The sequence below is a fragment of the Spinacia oleracea genome, chromosome 4 (genome assembly GCF_020520425.1).
Source record: "Spinacia oleracea cultivar Varoflay chromosome 4, BTI_SOV_V1, whole genome shotgun sequence".
Classification (NCBI taxonomy): Eukaryota; Viridiplantae; Streptophyta; class Magnoliopsida; order Caryophyllales; family Amaranthaceae; genus Spinacia; species Spinacia oleracea.
Window position 1 is genome coordinate 77,628,244 of NC_079490.1, and position 27,039 is coordinate 77,655,282.

General features: G+C 42.5%; 1 protein-coding gene across 1 annotated transcript; it reads right to left on the minus strand.

Moving 5' to 3' along the window:
- Nucleotides 1–21,520: 21,520 nt before the first annotated feature.
- LOC130471641 (uncharacterized) lies at nt 21,521–24,720 on the minus strand. The gene is made up of 5 exons (XM_056841890.1): nt 23,299–24,720; nt 23,064–23,213; nt 22,998–23,017; nt 22,274–22,553; nt 21,521–22,193 (listed from the first exon to the last, which is right to left on the minus strand). Exons 1-5 carry the CDS (start codon nt 23,560–23,562, stop codon nt 21,774–21,776), a joined length of 1,134 nt encoding a protein of 377 aa, XP_056697868.1. The 5' UTR covers nt 23,563–24,720; the 3' UTR covers nt 21,521–21,773.
- Nucleotides 24,721–27,039: the final 2,319 nt, after the last annotated feature.

The window sequence follows — 27,039 nt, forward strand, 5'->3', positions numbered from 1 at the left end:
GATTCGGAAAAGAATCCGTCCCAGGTATTTTCAGCGGCCAGCACTGGGCGTTAAAGATTTCGGCGCCCAGGGCTGGGCGTTGAAAATGGGATCTGGGCAGAATTCTTTGTCAGATTGGACTCTAGCGTACGGAGTCCATTAAGAGACTTAATCCGAGTTACTTGGTGCGTATCAATTTACGACGGAATGCGTCTGGGACTTTTACGAACTCTAGGTTCGTTATGAGTTTAATTAATACGTTAACTCTTTTATCGAATTGCGATAGGAATAGAATTCCTTTTACAATTTCTATCTCTTTTAGGATTTATGTTGGAGTGCAACACCTAATTCTGACAGGTTTCTATCTTTTTATTCTTACTACTTTTAGCAATTACCTTTTACGGCAGCTACTATTTTTAGCAGGTTTCTATAAATGGAAGCTTTGGTTGAAATGAAAGGGTGATTTGAGATTCGTTATTTTATAGGAAGCGCGTTGACAGTGGAGATTTATGTTCTCATCATCGAACCTTCCCTTTCGGGAATGGGGACAAAAGTAGGTGTCTACAGTTAGCCCCCACTTTCACTGAGTCTCGAGATGAGACGATGGTCAAAGTACTGGACGGAGTGCGTCATACAAGCCATGGTGTATGTGACCTATTTTGCGAGGGTCTCACGAGCCCCCGAGTGATAACATTTTACTTAAGGGTCATCACTTGAAGTGTTAACACATTCCTCACGTGTCATTGGAATCTGTTAACCAATAGTATAGAAACTCCCTCACTTTGTCACTGGAAGTATCTAAAGATGTATAGAAACTCCCTCACTTTGTCATTGGAAGTATCTACAGATGTTTTCGAAATCAAAGCTATAAAGTGTAACCAGGCCTGGCCAAGCCCGATCACGAGGTAAAAATATTTTTAAAGATTCTCATTTTCAGGGTTAGCTAAACGAGAAAACCCCCTTATTTTTATAGGACGTAAACCGAAGGAAAATCCAGTACATCGCTCTTTTTTGGAAAAGCGGAAAACCAATCCTTTGATTTTTGGAAAAAGATAAACCATCTTTTGATTTTTGGAAAAAGATAAACCATCCTTTGATTTTTGGAAAAGGATAAACCGGGAAAAGTTATTGCTGCAATGACTAAGAACCTGCGCGGTTAGTGACGCAGACCCCGCCCGCTGAAGGTGGGCGAGCCTGTCCTGCTGAGGGTGGACGCCCCGTCCGTTAGAAGTGGACGAATCTGTTTTGATGTTTTGAAAATAAGGACCTACGCGGTTTGTGACGTAGACCCCGTCGGCTGAAGATGGCGAGCCTGTTTTTTGAAGATTTTATTTTATTATTATCTTTTTTGTTTTCGAAAACTGAGGACCTACGCGGTTAGAGACGCAGACCCCGCCGGCTGAAGATGGCGAGCCTGTTTTTGTTTTTTTTTTAAGAATTTATTTTCTTTCGAGGGATGCTCGGATTTAGTTGCAACCTGAATGTGGGTTAACAACGTGCTTAGACGGACCATTGTCTCGTGGTCATTATCTTTCATGGTTTTGAGCTAGTCTTTACGGCTCAATTTTTCCACTACTCGGGTCCTTGATTAGGGGACTATGTATAAGTATCAACGGCGACCTTTGTCTTGAGGTCGTAATCTGGTTTTATCTTTTGAGATTATCCAAGCACGGGACTTCGTATAGCGTAGTCTGGGAATATTGTTTTAACTTTGCATACTCTCTTTTGAAATATATATTTTCTTTCGAGCCCCCAAGCACTCGTGCTTGACGGTCTTTTCTTGTCAAAGAGGTTCCTTGGGGATACGCGTTTTGTAATGTCTTTGATCGTGTTTGGGATCGTGCTCGTAAGTGAGAGCGATCTTTGAAGTGGTGTGCTACTCTTAACAAAGTCGTGAGGTGCGACTTTCAGTAAAGAAATCGGCAATTTTCGAGTCGAATGGATACGGCAGAGCCCTATAGAAGTTAGGGCCTTTTTTGAGCCTGGGTTCATATTCGGCGCCCAGTCCTGGGCGTTGAAATAATTCACGCCCTAGGTTGGGCGTTGAAAATGTTGTTTGGGCTGGTCTTTTGATGACACAGTTGGCCTCTTTTTTACTTGGAAATTCTACGTATTCTCTTCTCTTTTTTTCTTTATTTTTGGAACGTAGAATTTTAGAGATCACAATGAGTTGAGCTGATTTTCAGCGCCCAGGGCTGGGCGTCGGAATATCTGGCGCCTGGTCCTGGGCGTTGAAAGTGCGTCCCAGGCAGGACTTTCTCGTGATGATTTCTCGAGAAGCCGTAGCCGATTGGTGGACTACGGTGTTTGTCGCTTTGGGGCGATTATTTAAAGGAAATGTTGCTCTTAAGGCGTACAGTTTTTGCAATAGTCGGGCGAGTCTATATGGCCCGAGGAACATACCTTGAGGCGTAAGACTTTGATCGCTCTTGTTGTTATTTTGAACGTATATTTTTTCTTTCGAACGTGTTCGTGAATGTTCGATACTTAGGATGATGGTACGTATGTGCGAACGAGCATTCATAGAATGGCCGTTGCGTGCGGTCCATTAATCAGTTCGCTTGAATCTTTTTTTTTTTGAGAAATGACTGATGTCGAATAATTTGCTTAGAAGCTTGATAGGGTTCAGGCCCATTCATGAATTGGGCTCAAGCATCGTGCCCTTTTGATCGTTCAAACATTTACCATGAGATTTTTTTTTTTTTCTATGGTCGTTTCGTAGCTCGGAGCCCCCAAGCATGCATGTTGGGATGCTTCCTTTTGGCGTAGGATTTTTATAGGTTCTTTCGAGAAAGATGCCTTGGGGTCTGCTCGTGTAGGTGCGAGCTATCCCTTCCGTGGTAGGTAATATTTTGCTACTTTTAATCCTTAATGTAGAAGTCGTGTGGCTCGCATTTTGAATTCGGGCGATAAGTAGTCTTTGCCTCATACTCTTGGTCGTGCCCGCATTAGTGCAATATGCCTTACTCTTTTTTAGACTTGTACCGTGGGATGGTTGAACTTATGGTGCGACGTAGGCTTGTGTGGCCTAACAGCGTGTCTTAGAACATTCCTCCAGGTGTTGGGACATCATTATTATTTTTTGCATTGGAGTACTTCATCACGCCTCGTTCAGGTGCTCGAACAAGTGTAGCACCTTTTGTGTGGGTGTGCACGGCTTATTACTTCGTTCGATGCGAGGATTCATAGATGTTTCTTTCTTTTTATTTTCTTATCCTTGATTTTTCTTTCGCTTTTGCTTTGGAACGACGTAGACTGTCTAACGGGCGCTTGTAGGGCGAGCGTTATGTGCAGTAGTTTGATCGTAGTTTTGGTGACTCGCGATTTTCAGTTACCCTTGTTAGTGGGGTGACTTTATATATTCTAAGTAACGCTTAGAACTTGAGAGGGGTTGTAGCCATTCTAAGGTTCGTTTTACGCGATCAAACTTTAGGATTGTGCCCCTATGACGTGTGTATAGCATTAGCGTCGATAATTTGCGATAAAATCGTCATTTCGAGCATTTTTAGAGTGTTTTTCTCAAGCCCCCAATTGTAGCTACGGGATTGGCTTGGTGCTATAATGCTTGGCATACGTTTTTATGCATTCATGGTGACATGGATCATGAATAGTTTGAACCAGACTCGTTTAGTGCGAGGTACGTTCGAGTAGTAATTTGCTACTTCTCTTGTAAATGTTGTATTGTGCGACATTGCCATGGTCGAGGTAGTCACATGTTGAAGTGTGCCTTGACCAAAATGTAGGTGCCTTTCTTTACCTATAATCATATTTAGAAATCTTTTTGACTCACTTGCAACATCGAGATAAACACATACTTAGCTTAAACCAACGACACTTTATTATGTTTGAAGAAGTCTTTGAAAATTATTTGAAATCCGAGTCCTACTGTGTACAATTCGAGGTGTCCTAAGTAAGTTGACTTATAGAAGGGTTCGTACAGGATTACATGAGTGAATCAAAATACTGTTACGATTTTTGGAATGCTGTCTAAGGATTTGCTGGAAGCCAGGGTGCAGGCGTCAAGATATTACTTGTGCTCGTGTGGCACATGCTTTAGGATTTTAGGGTCATCATATCCAGAATTGCGGGAGTATAAACCGCTTTCAAATTGACTTAGATTTACTCGGTGTATGTCTGCACAAAAGGTCAAGGTATACTTAGTTCTTTCCCTAGCTCTTTCATTTCAATCCTTAGCTCCCAGTTGCTATTATGTATTCTCATTAATGATGCTTTTAGATTTCGATTTTAGATGCCCGTGTCATATGTCTGAGTAGGGTGAGCCTTGGTTAAGTGCCAAGTCCTATTGACAATGTCTGATTTTTTCAAAGGGGATTCGCAAGCATTTGAATTACCATGAACGGATACCCTGAGTTCGAAGGAACGATGGGGCGATGCCGTAGAACAATCCTTTTTATTGCAAGCTTACTGCCTTTACTACTTGTTGGCGATTATGACTGTGTCTAGTGGTGAAAGAAGGTCTTTAAGTGAGTTAGTTCGCTTTAGGGAGGGTCAAGTCAAGTACTTTAGAGGTCATGGATGCTCGCGCTAGCCCCCATTCAATTGAGGCAAAGCAATGTTTTGAGTATTGGCTAAGTGCCTAGGAGTGTGAGTGCTCCTTCTGGCAAGGGTACGTGCCCTTATTATTTTTCGATGTGTGCTCATTTTGGCATCTTGATGACTTGGATTCTTCCTTTGACTTAAATTTTTCCTTCGACTTGGATCGCAAGTAATTAAATTTCAATAAGGGACTCTATTTTTTATTCTTGTTATTCTATAGGCTTTATTATTTTTGCAAATTGGTTGGACCGAATCATGGGTTGCCTACGTATCCGCCTTAAATAGATTTAATTTGGAATCAGGTCTTGCGTAGTTCTTAGCCAGAAAATGGTTTCTTAGAATGTCGATTTCAAACAAGTACGTTCGAGTGGAATCGTAATGTTTGAAATAGGATAAGATAAGTGAAGTTCATTATTATTTTAATCTGCTGCTTTGCCGTAGGCCAAAAATTTGTTTCATTTTTTAAGTACATGTATTAGCACAAATCTTTTCATGTATTTTTTTTGGTATGTATATCTGAATACGTGTTGTACCCCCCCAAGTGTTTTGTTATTTTTCCGTGTATGTGCGGATAAAATGACGAGCACTTCTAGACAAAATTTGGCAAGCAGAGAGATTCAGCGCCCAGGCTGGGGCGTTAAAGATTCCGGCGCCCAGCTCTGGGCGTTGAAAATGATTCCTTCTTTTCGTTTTGTGCCAAATATTTGCGAATCTTTTTTGTGCGCTAAATTCTCTAATTATTTTTTAGACGAACTTTAAAGGTGCTTTGCAAAGTTTGTTTTTTACTATTTTTTTTTTTTTACGTTAAGCGTAGAATGTACTTTTCATTTGCGTTTTTTTTTATTCGTGACTCAAGACGGCTTGAAAGATGGGTTGAATGAGATAGGGTAATTTGTATAGATATTAGTCAAGCATGAGGATTGGGAAGGGTAGAAGATCGTAGAACTTTATGTAGTTTTTGTGGTATGATTTGGGTTGGTTGACTCAATTCTTTTCCTTCGTTTACTTGGGTAAATTTCGCATTTTTGGAGGTACGGGCTAAGTATTTCATGGGTCGCTCTTTTCGTTTTCCCTTTTCTCTTTCTCTTTTTTTGCTTGGGATTTCCCCCCTTTTTATTTGGGCTAAAAGGTAGATGGTTGTGGTCTTTGAGTCACGATGAGAGACTGAGTGAGCCTCGTTTGGTAGGCCTATAGTGGACCTTTAATTTTAGTAGGCCTAGGGTGGACCTTTAAATTGTCTTACTTTGCAAGCGTTTTTAGTCGTTTCTTAAAATGTGCAAATAGCGTAGATTCAAAATATTGTTTTTACTTTATTGAAATTTAACGAAAGAATTACATCGAAAATAACTTTTTTGCTTCTTTTCAGATTCCAGTTTCCGGGATTTAATTGGAAGTTGTGATTTAGACTCGAACTTTCATTAATCTTTCTGATTATAACCCGTGTATGAATACAAGGAGGTAGCCTAGACTCAAAATAATGACGTGGCATAAGCCTATAATACTTGACCAAGCGACTCTCAGACTTAGGCTAATTGGACCATAACTTTCGTTGGTTGACACTTTAGATTTTAACCCTTGGGTGTTCATTTTTCATGCGCCATTTTGCTTAATGTTGGCGAGGTAGTTAATTGGGGAGATCGAATTTTTATTTTTGCAAGACTAGAATCATTAGTGCGGCTTCTCTCTTAGTGTGTATTGCTTTACCCCGATGGTAGCCTTATGGTATGCCGATTTGGGTATTTTCATGGTTGGTCATGTTGCATTCATGGAAAATCTTTTAGTCCGTACTTAGTAGTATTTCAAGGAGCGAGTGACTCGAGAGGACTATGATAGTCGTGACCCAATGTGATCATAAGCCTTGAGGCCATTCATTTTTTTGCCAATAGTATTGACACCTTAGGTTCACTTTGGGGGTTGTGCGACTATGGAGAAATGATTTTCAGAATGTGACTGTTTCCATTTTGCAAATACTTGAATTACATAATATATTTTTTGTTGGTGAGAGAGAGTATTGAGGCCGTAGATTCTTAGCAAGGGATGACAATTACATATGGGTGCTTATTGATTTAAATGTTAGGAAGGGAGACTCGATATGTTTTAACCTTTTAACTTGCAGAACGACACCAAGCATTAGGACTGATTCTATGTATAAGACAACTAAGACTTAGGATTTAGATTGTACTTTGGCATAGCCTAGTCTAGACTCGGATTTATTTATTTTTTATTCGAACATTATTTTTCCTTAAAAACTTTATTTGAACATTATTTTTTGAATACTTTGCCCATGTGACATTCAAGGCCATTTAATTAGCGTGCTCGGTTTTGGTGCCGAACATTGTCGTCATAGGAGGCCTAATGACGACGCAAGGAGTTATTTATTTTATAACTCGTTCTTAGAATTGAGTGCCTCTTTCATACGTCCTCGTAGAAGATTTGTTACGAATTTTTTATTGCTACGTATATTTTGTGCGCGGGCACCGAGGCTGCGGTGCCTGGCCAAAAGGCCAAGCAGAAACTTCAGCGCCCAGCAGGGGCGTTGAAATAATTGGCGCCCAGCCAGGGGCGCTGAAAATACGTCCCTGACTGGTACTCGTATTCTATTCGTCTATTTTTTTTCGTACATACGACTTAATTTTGCGTGCTTGCCCAATAACGTCCTTTGCGCGTTATGCAGCGTCGTGGGATCCGTTACACGTCGTCCTGGGCGTCGCTTATTTTTGTGGCGATCGCCCGAGGTTGCGGGACACGTATTTAGGTATAACTCTTTGGCCAATTGGTGTTTATGAATGTTTGGGCAATTTATAGGGTCGTTCGTTTTCTAGCGTTATTATTTGTTACACACAATTACAACACAATCACATAATTCGCTACACATAACTAGCATTACAACATGAAGCCAAAATAATATGCCACGTAGTTTATGATAGGCTTCTATGGGTAATATTTGCGCCTGGCTTGGTACTGCTTCTATCGTAGATCCAACACATGCCCCGGTCGAGGTAGTGCATTCAACAGACGAATTTCGTCCCAAGAGGCCAATCACGATGTAAGCCAAGGGGGCATGCACCAATGAGAGGGACCTTAGTGGGCGAGCGATTGGGTTTGGGACAGGTGTACTTCTAGCGAAAAGTGTCGAGTGGACAATATTCGAAGCGTATGCACCCCCCGGTTAGCGATGGGTATCCTTTCGTCCCAACTTGATAAGGAAATACACGCGGAGTAGGATCATTTCACCCTTCGGCTATTTTGATTACCTACGAGCACAAGTATTTCATTAACGTTCCCCAGCGGAGTCGCCACTGTGAGGGGGTCGAAAAAGCACGAGGCTAATGCATGACCTCGTCCCTCGTGGGCGTAAAGTCGTCAGATCAAGTGTAGTTAGATTTCCTGTGAGTTTACACCCAATCGACTAGTAATATAGGAGTCGCCATTCAGTTTTTAACGACAATGAGAAAAACTGACAAAACCCGGTTATCGTGACATAAAGGGAGTGCAATTATGTTCGACCACGACGGCCATAGGTTCCCTTGTGATCTCTGGTGTGGGGATCACTCAACGTACACCCGCAGGGCAGAGATTGAGAGTTCGGGGGACTGTAACTACCGAGAGGAGTGCTCATCGATAACTCCAGAGGCAGGTTATCCTTACTAGCTCAGCATAAATAATTGAAGGGACATGCGTTTAAACTATTAAACTATTCTGAATTGATTTTAGCAATATGCAACACATAATACTAAATCGGTCGTGATTATCTTATTTAGATTGATTTAAGGTACCTAGCATGATAGTTCAATTGTCCAAGGTATTATCTTTATTAGGCGTGATAGATCAATCAAATTAATAGTTTAACAATTTTATAAAAGGGTGATGAAAGCGATTAAATCATGCGAAGGGACACATTACAACGCACCCTTGAGAGGTGCGTCACGGTTTTCAGAAAACTAACCACTTGGCTTTGCTATTTCTCCTTTTATTTAACGAATCTCGGATTTCTGATCAGTGTTCCAGTATTTAGGCTTAATTCATCAGCTACAAGGGACAGGATACGTTCTGTTCGACTTTTGGGTCGATTGCGACAGAACGCGGGATCAATTTCGCAGCGTGAGGCTTAGGCTTAGGGTTGGAGTCAATACTCAGATTATGAATTGTGTGTTCTGTTGTGCTTTTCACGTCGGCTTTAGGGGTCTATTTATAGGAAAAAGTGGCGTAGAAAGATAGATTTTCAGGAATATGAATACGAAACGGATTAGGAAAAGAATTCGTCCCAGGTATTTTCCGCGCCCAGCACTGGGCGTCAAAGATTTCGGCGCCCAGGGCTGGGCGTTGAAAATAGGATCTGGGCAGAATTCTTTGTCAGATTGGACTCTAGAGTACGGAGTCCATTAAGAGACTTAATCCGAGTTACTTGGTGCGTATCAATTTTTGACGGAATGCGTCTGGGACCTTTACGAACTCTAGGTTCGTTATGAGTTTAATTAATACGTTAACTCTTTTATCGAATTGCGATAGGAATAGAATTCCTTTTACAATTTCTATCTCTTTTTGGATTTATGTTGGAGTGCAACACCTAATTCTGACAGGTTTCTATGTTTTTATTCTTACTACTTTTAGCAATTACCTTTTACGGCAGCTACTATTTTTAGCAGGTTTCTATAAATGGAAGTTTTGGCTGAAATGAAAGGGTGATTTGAGATTCGTTATTTTATAGGAAGCGCATTGACAAGTGGAGATTTATATTCTCATCATCGAACCTTCCCTTTCGGAAATGGGGACAAAAGTAGGTGTCTACAATTACCGCAACCGTGATAACGGCTAAGGCTATTTACCAGAATTACGCAGCAGAATTAACTAACTTTCAAACACATTAAATAAATAGTTAATGGTTAATAAAACACGTTGGAACCACTGAGGCCCAATCCAAAGTAAACCATTTAAAATCCATTAACTGAAAATAGTAGTCATGACTTTAAAATAAAATAAAGAGTTTATAAATTACGGAAGAATAAAACTCTCAACTCGAATCCCATGATAACTTCTCCCGCAAGTTATCTCTACGAACCTGCGTTATTGAAAATCTACTCCCCAACAACGCAAATGCAATTGATGGATCATCATAGGGTCATTAAGGCAAAGGCCATGACTAGAAGACATGAAGCACGAAGTCAGCGAAAGCTGAGTACGAACAAGCTAGAATAACATTCTATCCTAACATGCTTCACTCGACAATATTAAATAATCAACATGCAAAAGCCATATAATAAACAATTAAACATGGAGTCAAGACTCGACACATGACACGACTCTTGACTCACAGTTTAATAAAAAGTAGCTTCGAACGGGTAAAGTAAAGTATCCTCAAAAGGAAAGAAAAGGGTGATGGGATCCCACCATGCACCACATGATAGTAAGTCGGACTCCTACCGACAGTCGGATCCTACCGACGGAATTCCAACGCACAACGGCCTAAAATGAAAGAATAAAACAACGTCTTGTATCATTCAAGGAGTACAAGTTTTCCGGCAAGTCTCCCCCCATTGTTCATACTCAAGGTATATACGTTCTAAGAGTTTTGAAACTCTTTTGGGTTACACTTTACGTTAATTAATATGTTATGTTCAAGGCGACTCATCACACAAACAATTAAACAATTAAACAACTCAACAATAACTCTTCAATATTTTACTTCTTTAAGACTTGTGATCAAACATATACTCAAGTGATATTACTCCCATTGTTCCTTCTCAAAAACACTGTTTGAGATAACCCGACATTACCTATTAACAAGCGGGGTGTGCCCTTAGCACGAATTGTCCTTAATTCAATTCACATAGACTCTTCAACATATTCTACCCCTTGGTAGAATATATGTTGCTCACAAGCAACATTCGATTGGCTCAATAATTATGCTAGACATCATGTACTATTGCATAATAATAGTAACAACTTGCATGCGCACTATTCATACATGCAAACAACTTGAACAACATGCTTGACATAATTCAACGATTATAAAAGTCCATATCATGATAGTTCAATAGAATCTAATAAGCATAATTCAATTCATAACATGCTCGTTCACATAGATTCAACAACAATAATAACAACATGCTTGTTCTCAACATTAAACATGAATTCACAACAACATAATCATTCCCAATCATCAACATGAATTCATAACATCACAAGCTCACATGATTCGCATTGAATTCACTTCATAAAGTTCTCAAGGGATGGGTGGTCACCCTAGTCTTGTACGTACCTGGAATACCTAAGTACGGGGGCCACTGTGCGAATCACGACTCACTAGAAATCAACTCCTATAAAACAAAATAAGAGAACTAAATTATTATCCATGTTTACTAAATTTCCAGCAACTATTTAAGAAACTAAAACCCTTAGTTTAATTAGAAATCATTCATTAATTGGTAATTTAATAGTCTCAAATAGTCAATTCAAGTCTTAACATAAAAACATTGACTTTTTAGCTTTAAAACACTTAAAAACCAACTTTTTAAAGCTTAAAAACATTCTGAAAATTTAAGTTGATCCCCATAATTTAAATTGTCATTAAATTATGTGAATCAATCGCTCAATCAATTTGAAGCCAAAACCCTAACAATGGTTTAATCCGAAAACATGTTTTGACTTCAAAAATCAACACTTTATAAACTTATTAAATCTTAAAATTATAAACTAAATCATCAAAACCTTTAATTAAAACATACTACTAACCCAATACGGTGTTTATAACCGTTTTAATAACTCTAAACAATCCAATAATTAAACTTAATCACAATAATTAAATCAATTTAAAAACAAAAAATTAATATTTTTGAAAACATAATTTTATTAAACCATTGATCAACACACACACACACAACGATTAATTAATCGTGTATGTGTGTGCCGACCAACACACACGACAACAACAAAGCAACATCAGCAGCGCAACGCACCACAAGGGCACGCGCGCGCGAAGGGACAGGTGAGCAAGGGGCACAGCGCACAGTAGGTACAACGCACACCGGGGCACTCGACACACGAGCACGAGGCTCAGCGCGCGCAGGACAGCGGGACTGCGGGGCTGCGGGACGCGACACACGCGACATAGCTGCAGCAATGGTGCTGCGCTGCGGGGCGAGGCACGAAGAGAGGGGGCAGCAAGGCTTGGCACACGGGGCTGGGAACACACACGCACGACATCACTCGTGCCTTGGGCTACAAGAAAGTGGGACGAAGAGAGGAAGAGAGGGGCGTGGGGTGTGCCGCAAGAGAGAGGAAGAGAGGAGAGAGAGGGAGTGCTGAAATTTTCGTGAGGGTTTAATGAGAGGGTCTATTTATAGTTTTTCTCCCCCACGTGGGCTAGGTTATGGTAGTTTGAGTTGGGCTTATTACCGGGCTCAATTCATTAAATTCCTTGCAAGGTTTGTTGGGTTTAATTAAAATAAAACGACCGGGCTTTAACTTTATTAAATTCGTTTTTGAAATACGACCCAACTATTCCTGATTAAATAAATTCCTTGAATTTATTTAATAAAATCCGGTTTTCGAAATAATTAATATTTAAATTAATTAAAATAAAAGCGCATTTAATTCTCATTAAATGAAAATAATTTATGAAAATACACGAAACATTTTATAAATATAATAAATATATTTATAATTATAGAAAATTACGAGGTATTACATCATGCATCTAAATCGCCTATTTAAGGTCTTTTAGGAGTGCCACTCCATTTGATTCAAAACCCTCAATCACGCCTCACGCACAAAATTCCAAATTTCAAATTCAATCCAACGGCGTCATAATACCGGATTTTCTAGTCCAAATTCCAAGTTTCAATTTCAATTTCAAATTCAATCCAACGGCGTCATAAAGCCGGATTCAAGAGCCAGCCAACAGAACAACACCGGCATCTAATGTCCCTCTACCCACCGAGGAGAACCCTTTGATCAAGCAATTGAAGCGCACTAAGGCAGTGGTTAATATTTGGCAACTCATGGCTTCCTCCGTGGAACATCGCACTGCTCTCATCAATGCCCTCTTCAAACTAAACAGCACCCCAGAGGTCACTCCTGACGAGTTGGTCGGGTTACTCACAAATCTGGAAGAAGGAATCACTTTTACAAGTGAAGACCTCCCACCTGAGGGGGCAAGCCATCACAAGGCTCTCTATCTGACTGTCGAATACAAGGACAAAATCATCCCCATGACTCTAGTGGACAATGGGTCAGCCATAAATGTGTGTCCTCTTCGTACTGCTGAGAATCTGGGTTTCACCCCTAGCGACTTTTCTAGTTCCTCCCAAGGTGTTCGTGCCTATGACAACACTCGCCGGGAAGCAATGGGAACTCTCACTCTATTACTCTGCACAGGACCGATCGAGCGCAAAGTAAGCTTTCAAGTGCTCAACATCAAAGCAAGTTTCAATCTCCTTTTGGGAAGGCCTTGGATCCATGACCTCAAAGCAGTGCCATCCTCACGAATGGAGGTCCAAGGAACTGTCACTACCCTGCATGCGTCCCATCCGAGGACCAAGATAGCCGACAAGGCTCTGATATAAATAGAACATGATTACAATGACGAAGACCTTTTGGGGTTCAGTGCTGAAGTTGGAGCCATCGAGTCCAAAATGAATCCCATGGCAAGGCGCATGATGATCAAGCATGGGCGCTTCTTAGGTATTACTCTACCACCGCCTACTGAATCTCCTTTCATGACCCAAGGACAGGCTAACTGTTGTGGTCTGGGATACAAGTCAACTAAGTTCGACGACAAGCAACAAAAGGCTAAGCTAAGAGCCCGTCGAGCTGGCAATGATCAATTTAAAGTACCTCCCCATCAACTTACACTCAATGGACAATTCGTAAAAGAAGGAGAGGATGACTTGTACTTTGACTTCCCAGAGCCTTTCTATAACTCTTCAGAAGGGGTCCTTTACCCTGGATTCGAGATCTTTCAAGACTGTCACTTCCTAGAGGATGCTCGTCCAATACAGGATAAGGTTATCCTTGAATGCCTTGATTCATCAGCTTTCGGTCTCTTGTTTGGCCAGGAAATAACCCCAACCATTTCCGAAGATACCATGGTCCAAATGATCACTCAAATCGAAGATTTCGACCCATCTAAGCTAATTACTCCAAGTGAGAAGATGGTCAATGGCTGGAGAAATCCAAATGGCAAAATGTTCAAGATTACTGTGGGCGAAGGATCTATGATGAGCGAGTCCGAGTTAGAGGATGAGTCTGGATCTGAGTCTAGCAATGAGTCTAAGAGTCTAGGACTAGAGTCTTGAATCAATTAAGAGCCTCTAAAGGTCGAGCTTCAAGTCAAAACAGTCGATGTAATGATTGCTGATTTCAATAACACTTCAATTTCTACTTACTCTTCGAGTTCTAATTCAAAAGACAATCCTAATCCAAACAACTTTGCTTCACAAGAAACTGACCTTGAAATTCTAAAAGCTATCGAAAGTCATGAAAACAGGACGCCCATAATTGAGGAAACAGAAAAAATCAACCTTTCTAACAACAGTGATTCAAAACTAGTTCAGATTGGTTTAACTCTTTCTCAAGCAGAGCGGGATGATCTTATCAAGCTACTTTCAGAGTACATAGACATCTTCGCATGGTCCTATCATGATATGTGATAAGGCATTTTTCCGTCGTTGAAAGATCAACGCCACAATCAAACAAAATTTATAGAACCGCTAGACTAACCAACTATATGAACTATAGTGGCAAGTATAGGGATCGTCCCAAAGAAACGATGGTTCTCGAGTTTAAATGTCAAGCTAGTTCGAATAAGAAGTTTGATTTGAATTATCACTATGAAGCGAAACTAACAATTAAACTAGATTGAATCAGGGAAGAGAAACGTTAGGGAGTTGGGGATAGTCTAGGGTAATTGGGGGAAATGAACTACCATCTAGTAATCATGAATGATGCAATGACATAGCACATAGGGGAATGAAACCAAATGACGTGCTCGCCACCTCTCAAATAGAGCACGCGAAGCAACTTAACCTATAGAAAAGCTTTCGCATAGTCCTAAGCTAGATAAGCTTGCATATAATAGGAACTATCATTCAGTTGCATGAATTAGGCTCACAATGTCTTGCGAAACCTAAATCATACATTCCAATCTAATTCAATCAACTAGCATTTGCAACTACTACTCAATTGATCATGGAAAATCCTAGCACTAAATCAATTTAATCACATCAATCATTCATCAATCAAATCATCAAGTTCCCCTAATTAGGCCCCTAGATTCTCCCCTTTCCCTAACCTAATTCCAGTCACTAATCATACTAGATATCAAGAAATCCATTAATTCTAGACTAGCAAGCATGGAATTGAAGGATTAGAAAGAGAGAATCAAATACTAGAACAATCAATTGAACAATCAACAAGAGAATTAAGGATCAAAGTAACTAAAGTAAAATCAAGAAGAATTCAAGAATTGAAGGAATTATAGAACAATCAACAATCACAACAAAAGCAAGAATTAAGAAATTGAATTGAATTGCACAAAATTAGAAGAAGAGTTTAGAGAATTACAAATTGATGCTTCAATGGAGGAGAGTTTCTCTCTCTAAAAATGCTGAAAAACTAACTTTGAGAATCTAAAATTGTCAACTAAAATTCTTCCCTTACAAAAATAAACGTAAAATCTATTTATAAGTTACCCCAAATAGAAGCCAAAATTCGAATAAGAGCATCCCGCGCAGCCATTTGGTTGCACAGACCCTCTGTGCGACCAAACGTAAAATAATCATTCGAGCAAACACTGGGACCTGTGCGAGCGAAGGCAGCGAAGAACACTTCCTTCGTCATGTGCGACCGAACGAGGAACCCTGTTCGGTCGAATGGGGTTTCTTTGTCTCATATCTCCTCTGCAGTATGATTCGCTCGAACAAAAGGGCTTGTGTGGGCGCACAACTCTTGTGCGGTCGAGTAGAGAACCTTGTGCGGTCGCATCCCAAATTAGAGACATTCTTCCTCCAAAAATCAATCCTGTGCGACCGACCAACAGAGCACGTTCGATCGCACAAAACCTGTGCTGTCGAGTAGAAGACCTGTGCGGTCGCTTTCCAAATTTGAGACATTCTGCCTCCAAAAATCAATCCTGTGCGACCGAACAACAGAGCACGTTCGACCGCACAGAACTGGATATTCCTTGATGCCCATTTACACTCCTCTGTTTGGGCGCACAAACCATCACTCGATCGCACAAGCCCTGTTTTGGCTTGATTCTACTTGTTTTCCATCACTTTTCATCATAATCACCTATAAAGCACAAGATGGAACGAAACTTATAAAATTCACACAAAAATCTATAAAAACTATTAAAAAGCGTAAAAACTAACATAAAATCCTAAGCTAAGAGCTACATAAATGTCGCTCATCAATATGCCAGGGGTTGATCCAAGCATCGGTCAGCATACAATTCCCCTCACGCCAGGTTCAAAGCCCATCAAGCAGAAACTCCGTCGCATGAAATCGGACGTTTTCCTCAAAATTCAAGAAGAGATCTCCGAGAAGCTAGAGGTCGGGTTTATTCGAGAAGCAAAATATCCAGAATGGATCGGAAATGTCGTCCCAGTTCCAAAGAAAAACGGCAAAGTACGAATATGTGTGGACTATAGAGATCTTAACAGGGCCAGCGCTAAAGACGGTTTTCCATTGCCTCACATCGACATCTTGGTCGACAACACCGCAAATCATGCCTTACTCTCTTTTATGGACAGGTATGCAGGCTACAATCAGATTCCCATGGCAGAGGAGGATATGGAGAAAACAACCTTCATCACTCAGTGGGGTACATATTGTTACACAGTCATGCCGTTCGGACTAAAGAACGCAGGGGCTACCTATCAAAGAATAGCCACATCCATCATGAGAGATATGATTCATAGGGAAATTGAGGTATATGTCGATGACATGATTGTCAAATCCAAAGAGCAACACGAGCATACCTCAGTACTTCGAAAGTTTTTCAACAGGCTCAGGCAATACAACATGAGACTCAATCCTCAAAAGTGTGCATTCGGGGTAACCTCAGGCAAGTTGCTCGGATATGTTATCAGCTCTCGGGGCATCGAGGCTGACCCTTCGAAAATCAAAGCAATTCTAGAGATGCAACCACCAACTAATGAAAAGGAAATTCGGGGTTTTCTCGGCATACTACAATATATCAGTAGGTTCATTTCAAGACTGACAATGATCAGTGAATCGATATTTCGAAAGCTCCGGAAAAGCGAGCCTAAAGTGTAGGATGACGACTGTCAGCATGCGTTCGACACTATCAAAGACTATCTCTCCAATCCACTAGTGCTAAAGCCAGCCATGCCAGGGGTTCCCCTCAGGCTTTACCTTACAACAATAGAATTAGCAGTTGGGGCCATGCTCGCCCAAGAAATTGAAGGTAAGAAGAATGCCGTATATTACATAAGCAAAAAGCTGATCGAGTACGAGACCAAAAACACTCAGCTCGAGAAACTCAGCATCGCCTTGGTTTGGGCCACAAAGAAACTACGACACTACATGCTCTCCCATACAGTACATATAATTAGCAAAGCAGATCATCTCAAATATCTATTCGAAAAACCAGCTCTCAACGGACGGTTGTCCAGATGGTTGGTTATGCTAGCAGAATTCGATCTCAAATACATCCCACAAAAGTCCATCAAGGGTTTAGCAGTCTCAGACTTCCTAGCCGACTGTCCCATCGAGGCAGAAGAGGAGGATTACGACTTACCCGACGAGCAAATCTTAATGACGAGTGATGACAGTTGGTCAATGCATTTTGACTATGCTTCAAATCAGAACGGATGTGGTGTTGGAGTAATTCTAGTAGCCCCAGACGACACTCACATTCCTATATCAGCAAAACTGCAATTCAACGTCTCAAACAATGCGGCAGAATATGAAGCATGCATCATGGGCCTGGAAGCCGCCTTAGAATTAGGTGTCCGGAAACTTCGAGTATACGGGGATTCTTCCCTAATCATCAATCAAATTTCCGGAAAATGGAAAGTAAGCAGCGAGAGCTTGGCTCCATACCAGTCCTATCTTAAGCAGCTGTCTGAGCAAATAGAAGAGCTTCGCTATACATACCTCCCAAGAGAGGAGAATCAATTCGTCGATGCACTGGCAAAGCTGGCCTCAATGATCAACATTCCAAATGGCTTGGCCGAAATGCCACTTACAATTGAAACGCTTCAAGAAGCAGCATATGTCCATGCTATTAACGACGTCGAGCAAGACAGAGATGAACCTTGGTTTACAGACATTCAAAGGTATCTGCAAAATTCAGAGTATCCCCCACACTTCTCAAGCAAGAATCAAAGGGCTCTGCGACTACAATCAACCAATTTCGTCATAGAAGGCGGCGTTCTATACAAGAGGTCCCTTGGCAGCCCTACCTTCCGATGTGTTGACAAGCACGAAGCTCAAAGAGTCATGGACAACATACATGCTAGAGTCTGTGGCACCCACATGAACGGGAAGATGTTGGCCCTCAAGATCATCGGGGCTCGGTACTACTGGACTACCCTCGAACGGGGTTGCTACTTCTTTGTCAAGAAATGTCCTACCTGTCAAAAGTGTGTGAATCTAAAGCACATTCCTCCATCATTGCTATACTATCAATCATCACCGTGGCCATTCTCAGCCTGGGATATCGACGTCATTGGCAAAGTCACTCCAACGGGCACCGGGGGTCATGAGTTCATAATGGTTGCTATCGACTACTTCACCAAATGGGTCGAGGCCAGGTCATTCAAAGTGTTGGGTTCCAAGCAAGTGGCCCAGTTCATACAAGAAAACATCATATGCAGATATGGAGTTCCTCACGAGTTCATTAGTGACCAGGGAACCCATTTTCAAGGAGAGTATAAAGACCTATTCACCGAGTACAAAATCCAACATCATCGCTCTTCGCCTTATCGCCCACAAACCAATGGGGCAGTCGAAGCAGCCAACAAGAATGTCAAATCCATCATCATGAAAATGACAAACAATTACAAAGACTGGCCCCAAAAGCTGCACTTCGCATTGTGGGGATATCGAACTTCAATTCGCACTTCAACTGGTGCAACCCCATTCTCATTGGTCTATGGAATGGAGGCAGTACAACCTATCGAGCTGGAGATACCTTCTCTAAGGATAGTCCTCGAAAGCCAAATCCCAGAAGCTGCATGGGTAGAAGCAAGGTATGATGAGCTAATCATGCTTGATGAGCATCGGCTTCAAGCCGCTCACCACGTACAAGTCTATCAGCGCCGAGTGGCCAGACATTTCAACAAAAGGGTCAGAACCCGAAACATCAAGGAAGGCGAGCTTGTCCTGAAAGCCCTTCGCAAAAGCATCATGGACCCAAGGGGAAAATTCAAACCCAACTGGGCAGCCCCATACATTGTCAAGAAAATCCTCTCCGGGGGATCATTCGAACTAACAGACATCGATGGAACAAAATTCAGATCTCTGAAAAACCTCGATCAACTCAAGAAGTTCTATGTCTAAGTTCCATGTTCAAATTCAAGCATTCAATTCAAAATCCTGTAAGGTCGTTAGAACTGCGTCCGGCCTGATTCCTTAACGGGACACGTAGGCAACCTCATTTCGAGGCCCGGCCACTTTAATACAAAAAAAATTCAAAATTTCCTCAATTAAGGGCATCCTAAAAATCAAATCAAATTCAAAATTTAATTGTTGTTGTCTTTATTCCAAACGTGCCAATTCAAAGCAAAGCATGTTCAAGCGGAATTTAACACAATAACCATTTATTTGGCTCTAAAGCCTTCAAAGCTAATACAAGGTCATGATCAAGTGAAGCAAAGTTCAAAAGCCTTTTCACTTCCTAAACACATTTTCTAAACACATTTTCCAAACACATTCTAAAACACAACTCCTTCCAATACAACTTCAAACACATTTGCCTACAAAGATCTAGGGTCGGGCGACTATACTCCTGAGTCTTGGCACCTTGAGTACTATCCCCTGGCTCTTCCCGCAATCAATCATCAATCTTCCCCTAGCCCAAGCGGCGGGAGAAGGAACTTGCTAATCTTCAAGACGGGAGGATGACGAACCTCCTTTGGACTCCGAACGGTCAAGCACCGGATGGGCCACACTCCCGTCACCTTCCTTATAGTCAGTTGATGCAGGACGTCTAGCTCTAGAACCTCGGACTCTAGCTGGTCCGGTGAGAGAAATGTCCCTTTGGCTTAGGCCTCTCATCCAAACAACGTATCCCACAGACAGAGTATCAGGCTCGGGCGGGTATTGAACACTCAAGAATGGTTTAGCGACCCAATACCGCCTCCAAATTTCAAGACGATTTGCATTCAGCGCACAAGGTTTCGGGTTCTCTTCAGTACAGTCCGGGATCTCCTGTCTCAAGCCATATTGTCTCATCACTCAAGCAGGCGAGTAGAAGACCAGCATTGTGAGGCTTGGCACCCTCAAAGCAGTAGAACCAGAGGCATGCCTAATGGTAGCAATTCCCCACCAAGGAACTACCCACCTTATACAAGATCCAATTCCAGAAAGTGCGCTTCGCCCCTCGTCCAAAGAAAGCTGGCCATACACCATGGGCCGCACAGTGAACCCCTTTCTATTATAGCTTTCCATGTTCTCCGGTGGTGCCACCAGCATGAGCCTCTCCATAAGCCAGACCTTGGGGAGCATACAAGAAAAATAATTCAATATTCAACCTTCAAAATACAAGTACAAATTCAACATACAAGAAAGCTCTAGATCCTTACTTGGAGTAAGATCGGACTTCCCGACGGCAAGGAAGAGGGGTCCGACTTCAGCATGCCAAGGCCCATCAATGTTTCGCCAATTACGGGCGGCATTGGGTCCCGGCCACTAGCAAACTGCTCTACAATCTCTATTAGGGAGGCATCACCACTGCCAAACCCCTGTTTCGAAAAGAAGAAGCGAGCAAAGATACAAAAACTCAAGGCCCTCAAGCTGAAAACCTTGGGAACATCAAGCCCAACAAAGTAGGTGACAAGGAGGGACAAATCCACCCCTCTACCATATACAACAGCACTCAAAAGTGGGGGCTTCAAGCCCAAATATGTTTCAAAGCCCAAGAAAAAGTGTTCTTCAACACTAGGCATGCATCGCTCCGGCATAATGGGCCACCCCAATATGGCGTTGAATTCCTCAGGGAGGGGACATATCTCATTATTTCCAAAACGGAAGACATGATGATTTGTATCCCAAGCCTCCAGAGCAGCAAGAAAGAAGTTCACATCAAGGTTTACAAACCGGAAAGAATCGAGCACCCCAAGATGCAGGCCATCGAGCTCCCTCTTCTCCAATTTGCCTAACGAACCAAGCCACGAGTTCAAGGCATTTTCAAAAGACATAGCCATATTCTCTCTTCTTTTTCGTGAGGAAGTAGTATGCAAAGAACAGCAAGGAAGGATTGTTGCACATGAATGAACCGACAAGATCCCTATTTATACAAGAGTCGGCTTGTACGACAGCACGCTGGCGCTAGGCGCCGAGCCCTGCGCCAAACGCAGGGGCCTGCAGCAAAGGACGAGGCCACCGTCCTATTTTATGAATCCGAGTGCACACCCTATAGTGTTTCGGACAGCAGAGTACAACCTCCATTATTCAAGATTCCAAAGCCGCAAGCCGCGCAATTTCAAGCAGTCCGAGTCAGCGCTTCGGGGAGATTTCGGGTCAATTTATTCAAATTTCAAGCATTCTAGTCCTAGATCGGCGTCCTAAGTCGAGTCTTCATATGCATAGCAAAAGTTAAATATACTTTGACTTGCGCTTTTCCTAACCAAAAAACCTCAGTCAAAGTGGGGGCTTATGGTGTGTATATACATCCGAAAAAATGGGTAAATTTTTTCAAAATTTTTGGAAATTCCTCATGCATGCATATAGCTACAAATTTCAAAGGCACACACAACGCATACAAGGTCAAAATTTCAAGCATACAAAAAACCGAACGTCAAAATTTCAAACCAACTCAAGTTCAAAACCATACAACCATACAAAATTCAAATCACAAACCGTACAAATCAATACAAATACAAACCAATCCATACAAAATCAAACCAAGGCAAGCTGGAACTCGCTACCATGCAGGGTCAGTCCGAGTCATCATCAGCCGTGATGTCAACCACAGGCTCCTTGTCCCTGTTTCGGCTCCAAAAGCGCTCCAGATCCCGATCGAGCTCCGTCCCAGGGGTACCAGGATCCTACTCCGAGATACGAAGAGTGCCAGGGGAGGGATAAACTCCCTGCTGAGAGGAAGGGTACTGATAAGGCGGCGACATCGCCATGAACTGGTACGGCGCCCCAAACATCTGAGCCTGGCGCATCCTCTCCATCTCCGACCAGTAAGACCAAGCATCCGCACCCCAAGGCTGAGGACCGCTCCCTCCAAAGTAGCAACGAGGAGGAGGAACAAAAGGCCTCGAACTGCTCGCACCCCCAAAAGGATGCCTGGTAGGATCAGCATGTACAAAAGGGGCAGCTCCCCTCTCGGCATCAGAATGCCTCTCGAAAGTACCAGCACTGGACCCCTGTCCCAGATCCAAGCTCGGTCCTTCCTGCCTCAACGAAGTCTCCGCCTGGGGCTCCCTATCAACGAAACCTCTGCGACCTCGACGACGCTCCTATACGAAGTACAAATTTCAAGAGTCAACATCCAAGTTTCGAGTTTCCAGAATACAAATTTCAAAATCTAGGAGAGCACCTCTCTGTCCCGGCCAGAAAGCTTCTGGGTCAGCTTGGCACAATGCCTCTTCAAGGAATCAATCAAAAGCATCCAGCGACACACTCTCACCCGAGGCGCCTTCATACAAAATTCAAGATAAATTTCTAGATGCAAGATCACAATCAATTTCAAGCAAATACAAGTAAATACAGCGGCATAATGCTCAGGTGCAGCATCATACGATCTCCGGTGCGGAGGAGGAGCTACAAGAATGGTCACCTCCACCTGTTCCCCGCCCGAGTTATCATAGCGGATAACCCTATCAGCATGGGGAATGTCCTCAGGATCAACCTCCTCCTCCTACATACAAACATACAATCATACAATCATACAAGAATACGAGATACAAGATTCAAAATTCGAAAGCTCACCGGCAGTATGAAGCGTACTGGTGGAGCAAGCCTCTTCAAGAAATCCTCATAGCGACCCCTCCTATCTACAAAGCTCTCCCAATGGCGACAAACAGCATCACCAGCATTCAAATAGAGCAGGGCGAGTTCATCGTCTGGCGCCAACTTGGACTCAGGTGGGTCCTTAGGGACAAGCCTGTCCCCCGTATTGTGCTGAAGGGTCACGCGCTCCCCCAAGTACTACATATGGCGATACACGCCCGGGAGCAAGACCCGCCTCAAAGACAAGAAATGGGACCTGAGCGGCCGAAACAGGTATGGGCGCGTCAACAAAAGGACGCCAAAACACCTACAGAGCAAACAATTCAGGCAACTATACAAATACAAATACAAGAGAGCAAAACAGTACAAGAGTTTACCTCACTGACGGTTAGAATCCGCCAAGCTCTGCGGGAGGCCGGCAGAGGCACCCTCCTGCGCACCGCTCCTATCGAAGAGGCAGCATACGGGTAAGCCGCATTTCCAGTACGATCCGGCGCCAAAGTCGGGAAATGCTCGTACATCCAAATCTTTCAAAAAGAAGACAATGCATCAGTCAAATTCAAGATACAAGCATACAAGTACAAAATACAAAGTACAAGGAGTCCCATATACCTCAAGCACACTCCACAAAGCAGCGATGCTCGGCTCGCTCCCCGGCGCAGTCCGAGAAGCCCACTTCATCTCATACAAGAGATGGCCATAGGTCATGCCACCCCAATTAAGGCTCAAGACAGCCCTCAAATCCTGCAAAGCTGACAGGAAGCCGATGTGCACCCGGCTGTTCCTGCTCGGGGCCATCACTCTACTCACCAGTGCCAAGAGGAAGAGCCAAACCCTCTGCTCCGCAGATATTCCCACACTACGGATAGCATCCATGATCACCGAGAAGCATGAGTATCATCATCCGCCAAATCAGCAACAGGGCCGAGCAAGTCCCTGGCGGTGTTCGAGAACCACTTCATCCCAGAATCAAGAATCGCGTTCCTCTTAGAAAAGGGAAGGCCCATAATCATGGCAAACTCGAAAGGGGTAATGGTGATCTCCCCCCATGCCATATGAAAAGTGTTGGTGGTATCCCACCACCGCTCCAGCAAAGCCTGTAGCCGGGGTTTGATCCCCGTCCTCCTCAGAGTATCTCCCTTGGCACGCCAGAAATCAACCAGGCCCGTCTGCAACCAGATTTCCATAGCCTCCTCGTCAGCACGAATGGCTCGGAAAGCCTTATGAAGCTCCGCCAAGGACCAAAAGGTGCGAAACGGCTCCCCATCGGCCTACAGATGAAAAAATCATCTCAAAACCTATACAAGTACAAGATACAAATTCAAAGCACAGTACAAGACTCATCAAGCCAGCGCGAGGCCGCTGAGACAAATGAAAGTCCGGTCGGAATGCTAGATCGAAAGGACTCCAACCAGTGCCAACGAAAGCGGGTAGACTCCGAGGAATCATGCCCCCCTCCGGCACATTTGTGGCAGCCGCTTCATCATCCGAAACGTCCTCCATAGCATCTCGAACCACCGAGCGTTCGGCGAGCTTTCTTCGAGTGTGACGAGGCATACTAAGTCATGCAAAATACAAAACATCAAGATTCTAAACTGGGGGCTATCCTATACTAGCCTGTACGAAGTCAAAATTCAAAAAATCCCCAATGGCCGTACAAGTTTAAGCCAGGGTCCTCTACTTCAAAAGAGAATTCTACACCAACGCCTAGGTTATCCATGCCGAAGCAGGTATACAAGTTCTACATCAACGCCTAGGCTACCCATGCCGAAGCAAATACAAGTTCAAGGAAAATTTCAAATTTCAAAATTCAAGACTACAAGTTCCAACAGTTCAAGTTTGAATGACTATCAAACAATTTTCTGCAAGATTTAAGAAGCCTAGCATCATATCAACAAGCATTTCAAGTACAAGAAATTCAAAACTACATGCAATCCGAGAGTTATTTCATAAGCAAAACGTGAAATACTTACATGGACAACGCAAGAACAAGACCAAGGGGAGACAATTCGACCTTTGAGAGAGAAAAGAAAGCAAGAGATGGCTCTTCAAATGGCACGGCAAGGGGCGCTTATATAGTGCAGCCCCGCGTCGAACGCCGAGCTCAGCGCCCAGCGCTGCCTGCTGCATGCGCAGGAAAGTTAAGCGCGCGCGGTCTCCCGTGCTGATTGCACGTCCTTTGCTGCTACGGTTTTCTGAACCAGGCATCAAACATCAAATCGTGCTATTTTTCCGAAAATACAGGTATATACCTGTGTCTCCAAGTATAAACAGATGAATATTTAAAGGATACAAAGTCCAAAAAATACAACGATTTAGGCGTTTCACTCCCAACAGACCCAAGCTCCAAGAAAGTCAGCCAAAATTTCAAAATCTCAAGGGCCGGTAAAAATATCTTGTCCCCATTGAAGCACGTCCCCAACGGATTAACTCCGGGTATTCAAGAAATTCAAAGTTCAAAATTCAAGAATTCGAATTTCAAAATTTTCGATGCGAAGCCCCGTCCTAATTCAAAGACGGAAGTGCAGTACAAGTACGAACCGGAGTCGTCACAGCCGAACGGAGGTAGACTCTATCCTTTTTTCTAACGCCTGTTTTGTGCAGGTACCGGCGTACAAAGAGTGGTTTTGATTGCAGAACATCTTGATCATTCTCCGTCCCTTTCGAAGTACTTTGACTTGCGCTTTCCTAACCGAAAGCTCAGTCAAAGTGGGGACTTCTGTAGACACCTAATTTGTGTCTCCCCATTGGGATGATGACGATACCATTATCCTTGTTAGGTAGTAAGAGTAAATCCGTGCGGAAATTCCAATTGCTAAAAGCATATCAAAAATCCAAGAGCCAAAGTCCAATCCCCGAGCCCGTTCCCATCCCGGAACTTGGTGCAAAATACAAATTCCAAAACAAATTTCAAAATCCAAGTACAATCTCACCTAATGGGATATCCCATTGGTTTTACAAGGCCTTTTCCACTCAAAATCATATAAGGCAAGTCAAATTCGGGCGCCGACCCACAAAACCGAGCAATGTCCAGAAAGAAAGTGTAGGTCGATAGGAGAATTCTTTTTTTAGCTTTACACCCTCCATAAGCTTCGCATAAGAGATTTCATACCAAAAGCATAGATTTAGCGACGTAGTACATTTTTACTTTTGGGAGGTCCGGGCCCCGTCCCGTGAAATCGGAATTCAAAAACCCAAAACGGCTTGTTTTTAGACGAAAAATAAAGTCTTAAGCCCCAAGCAAACACTACACGCCAAACTTCGTACAAATAGTACGAAGGTACATCAATACAACACAAGGCAAGGATGGAACCCGCGTCCTTGTTTTGGCAGCATCCCTGCCACGTCACCAGAGCCCAGCGCTGCCAACTGCGTGCTGCGCTGGCAATGACTGGCATTTAGCAGGAAATCCCCTATAAATACCCCTAATTCTGAGAAGCTTTAGGGAGGAAAAATCGACACATAACGTCGTAATACAAAAATTGCGCCTCAAAATTCAATACTAAAATCAATACAAAATCCTCCAGAAACACCATACAATCTTCAAGCTTTAAGCAATTGGGAGTTCTAATCGGAAAGCTTGCCTAAACCTAACTAGGTAATTCCGAATCCCAACCCGAATCTATTCAATGTTGTCTTGATTTTCTATTTCAAAATGATTAGTAAGTTGGCATTTTTACTCTTAAAAATGTCACTTGCAACAATCATACATCTTTTCAAAATCCAAACTTTTCAAAATACAAAAATGCAAACTTTCAAGATTCAAGGATGTTCAAAGTTGTTTATAATCACTTCTTTGAACTAGAATCATTCTCAAGTATGGAGTAATCAAAGATGATGCCTTTCTAACTTTTAAAGGTTTATTCTTTGAGATTCAAGACTCCATTTTTCAATATACAAGTTCAAGTTTTCAAATTTCAAGATCCAACAATGTTTAGGGTTGTTCATGACTACTTCCCTAAACTAGGATCCTTTCAAAGCAAGAGCACATCAAAGATCTAACCTTTTCAACATTAAAAGGCCTGATCTTTGAGATTCAAGTCTCTTGATTTCAATATTTCAAGTTCAAGTTCAATATTTAAAGTTCAAGTTCAAGTATTTCAAGTTCAATATTTCAAGATTCAAACTTTCAAGTTCAAATTCTATATGAAAAATCTAGGATACTTTGGGATGAGCAACTTCTCCCAAGTTTAGATTTTTGGCTTTGAATTCCTGTCGAGCGCACTTATTTTTAAGTAGCCGTTTGGCGTTCGGATCTCATGTGCCCAAGTACAAATTTCAATATTTCAATTTTAATTATGCACCTTTTAATTACGCACTTTCAATTCCGCAATTTCAATTCCGCACTTTCAA

Coding starts and splice junctions, on each gene's coding strand:
- LOC130471641 (XM_056841890.1), bottom strand. CDS start 23,562: ATGGATGCTATCCGTAGTGTGGGAATATCTGCGGAGCAGAGGGTTTGG. Junction 22,554..22,997: donor TTGCCTGAATTGTTTGCTCT/GTAGGTGTTTTG, acceptor CCATGCTGATAG/GGTTATCCGCTATGATAACT. Junction 22,194..22,273: donor TTTCTGGCCGGGACAGAGAG/GTGCTCTCCTAG, acceptor TACTTCGTATAG/GAGCGTCGTCGAGGTCGCAG.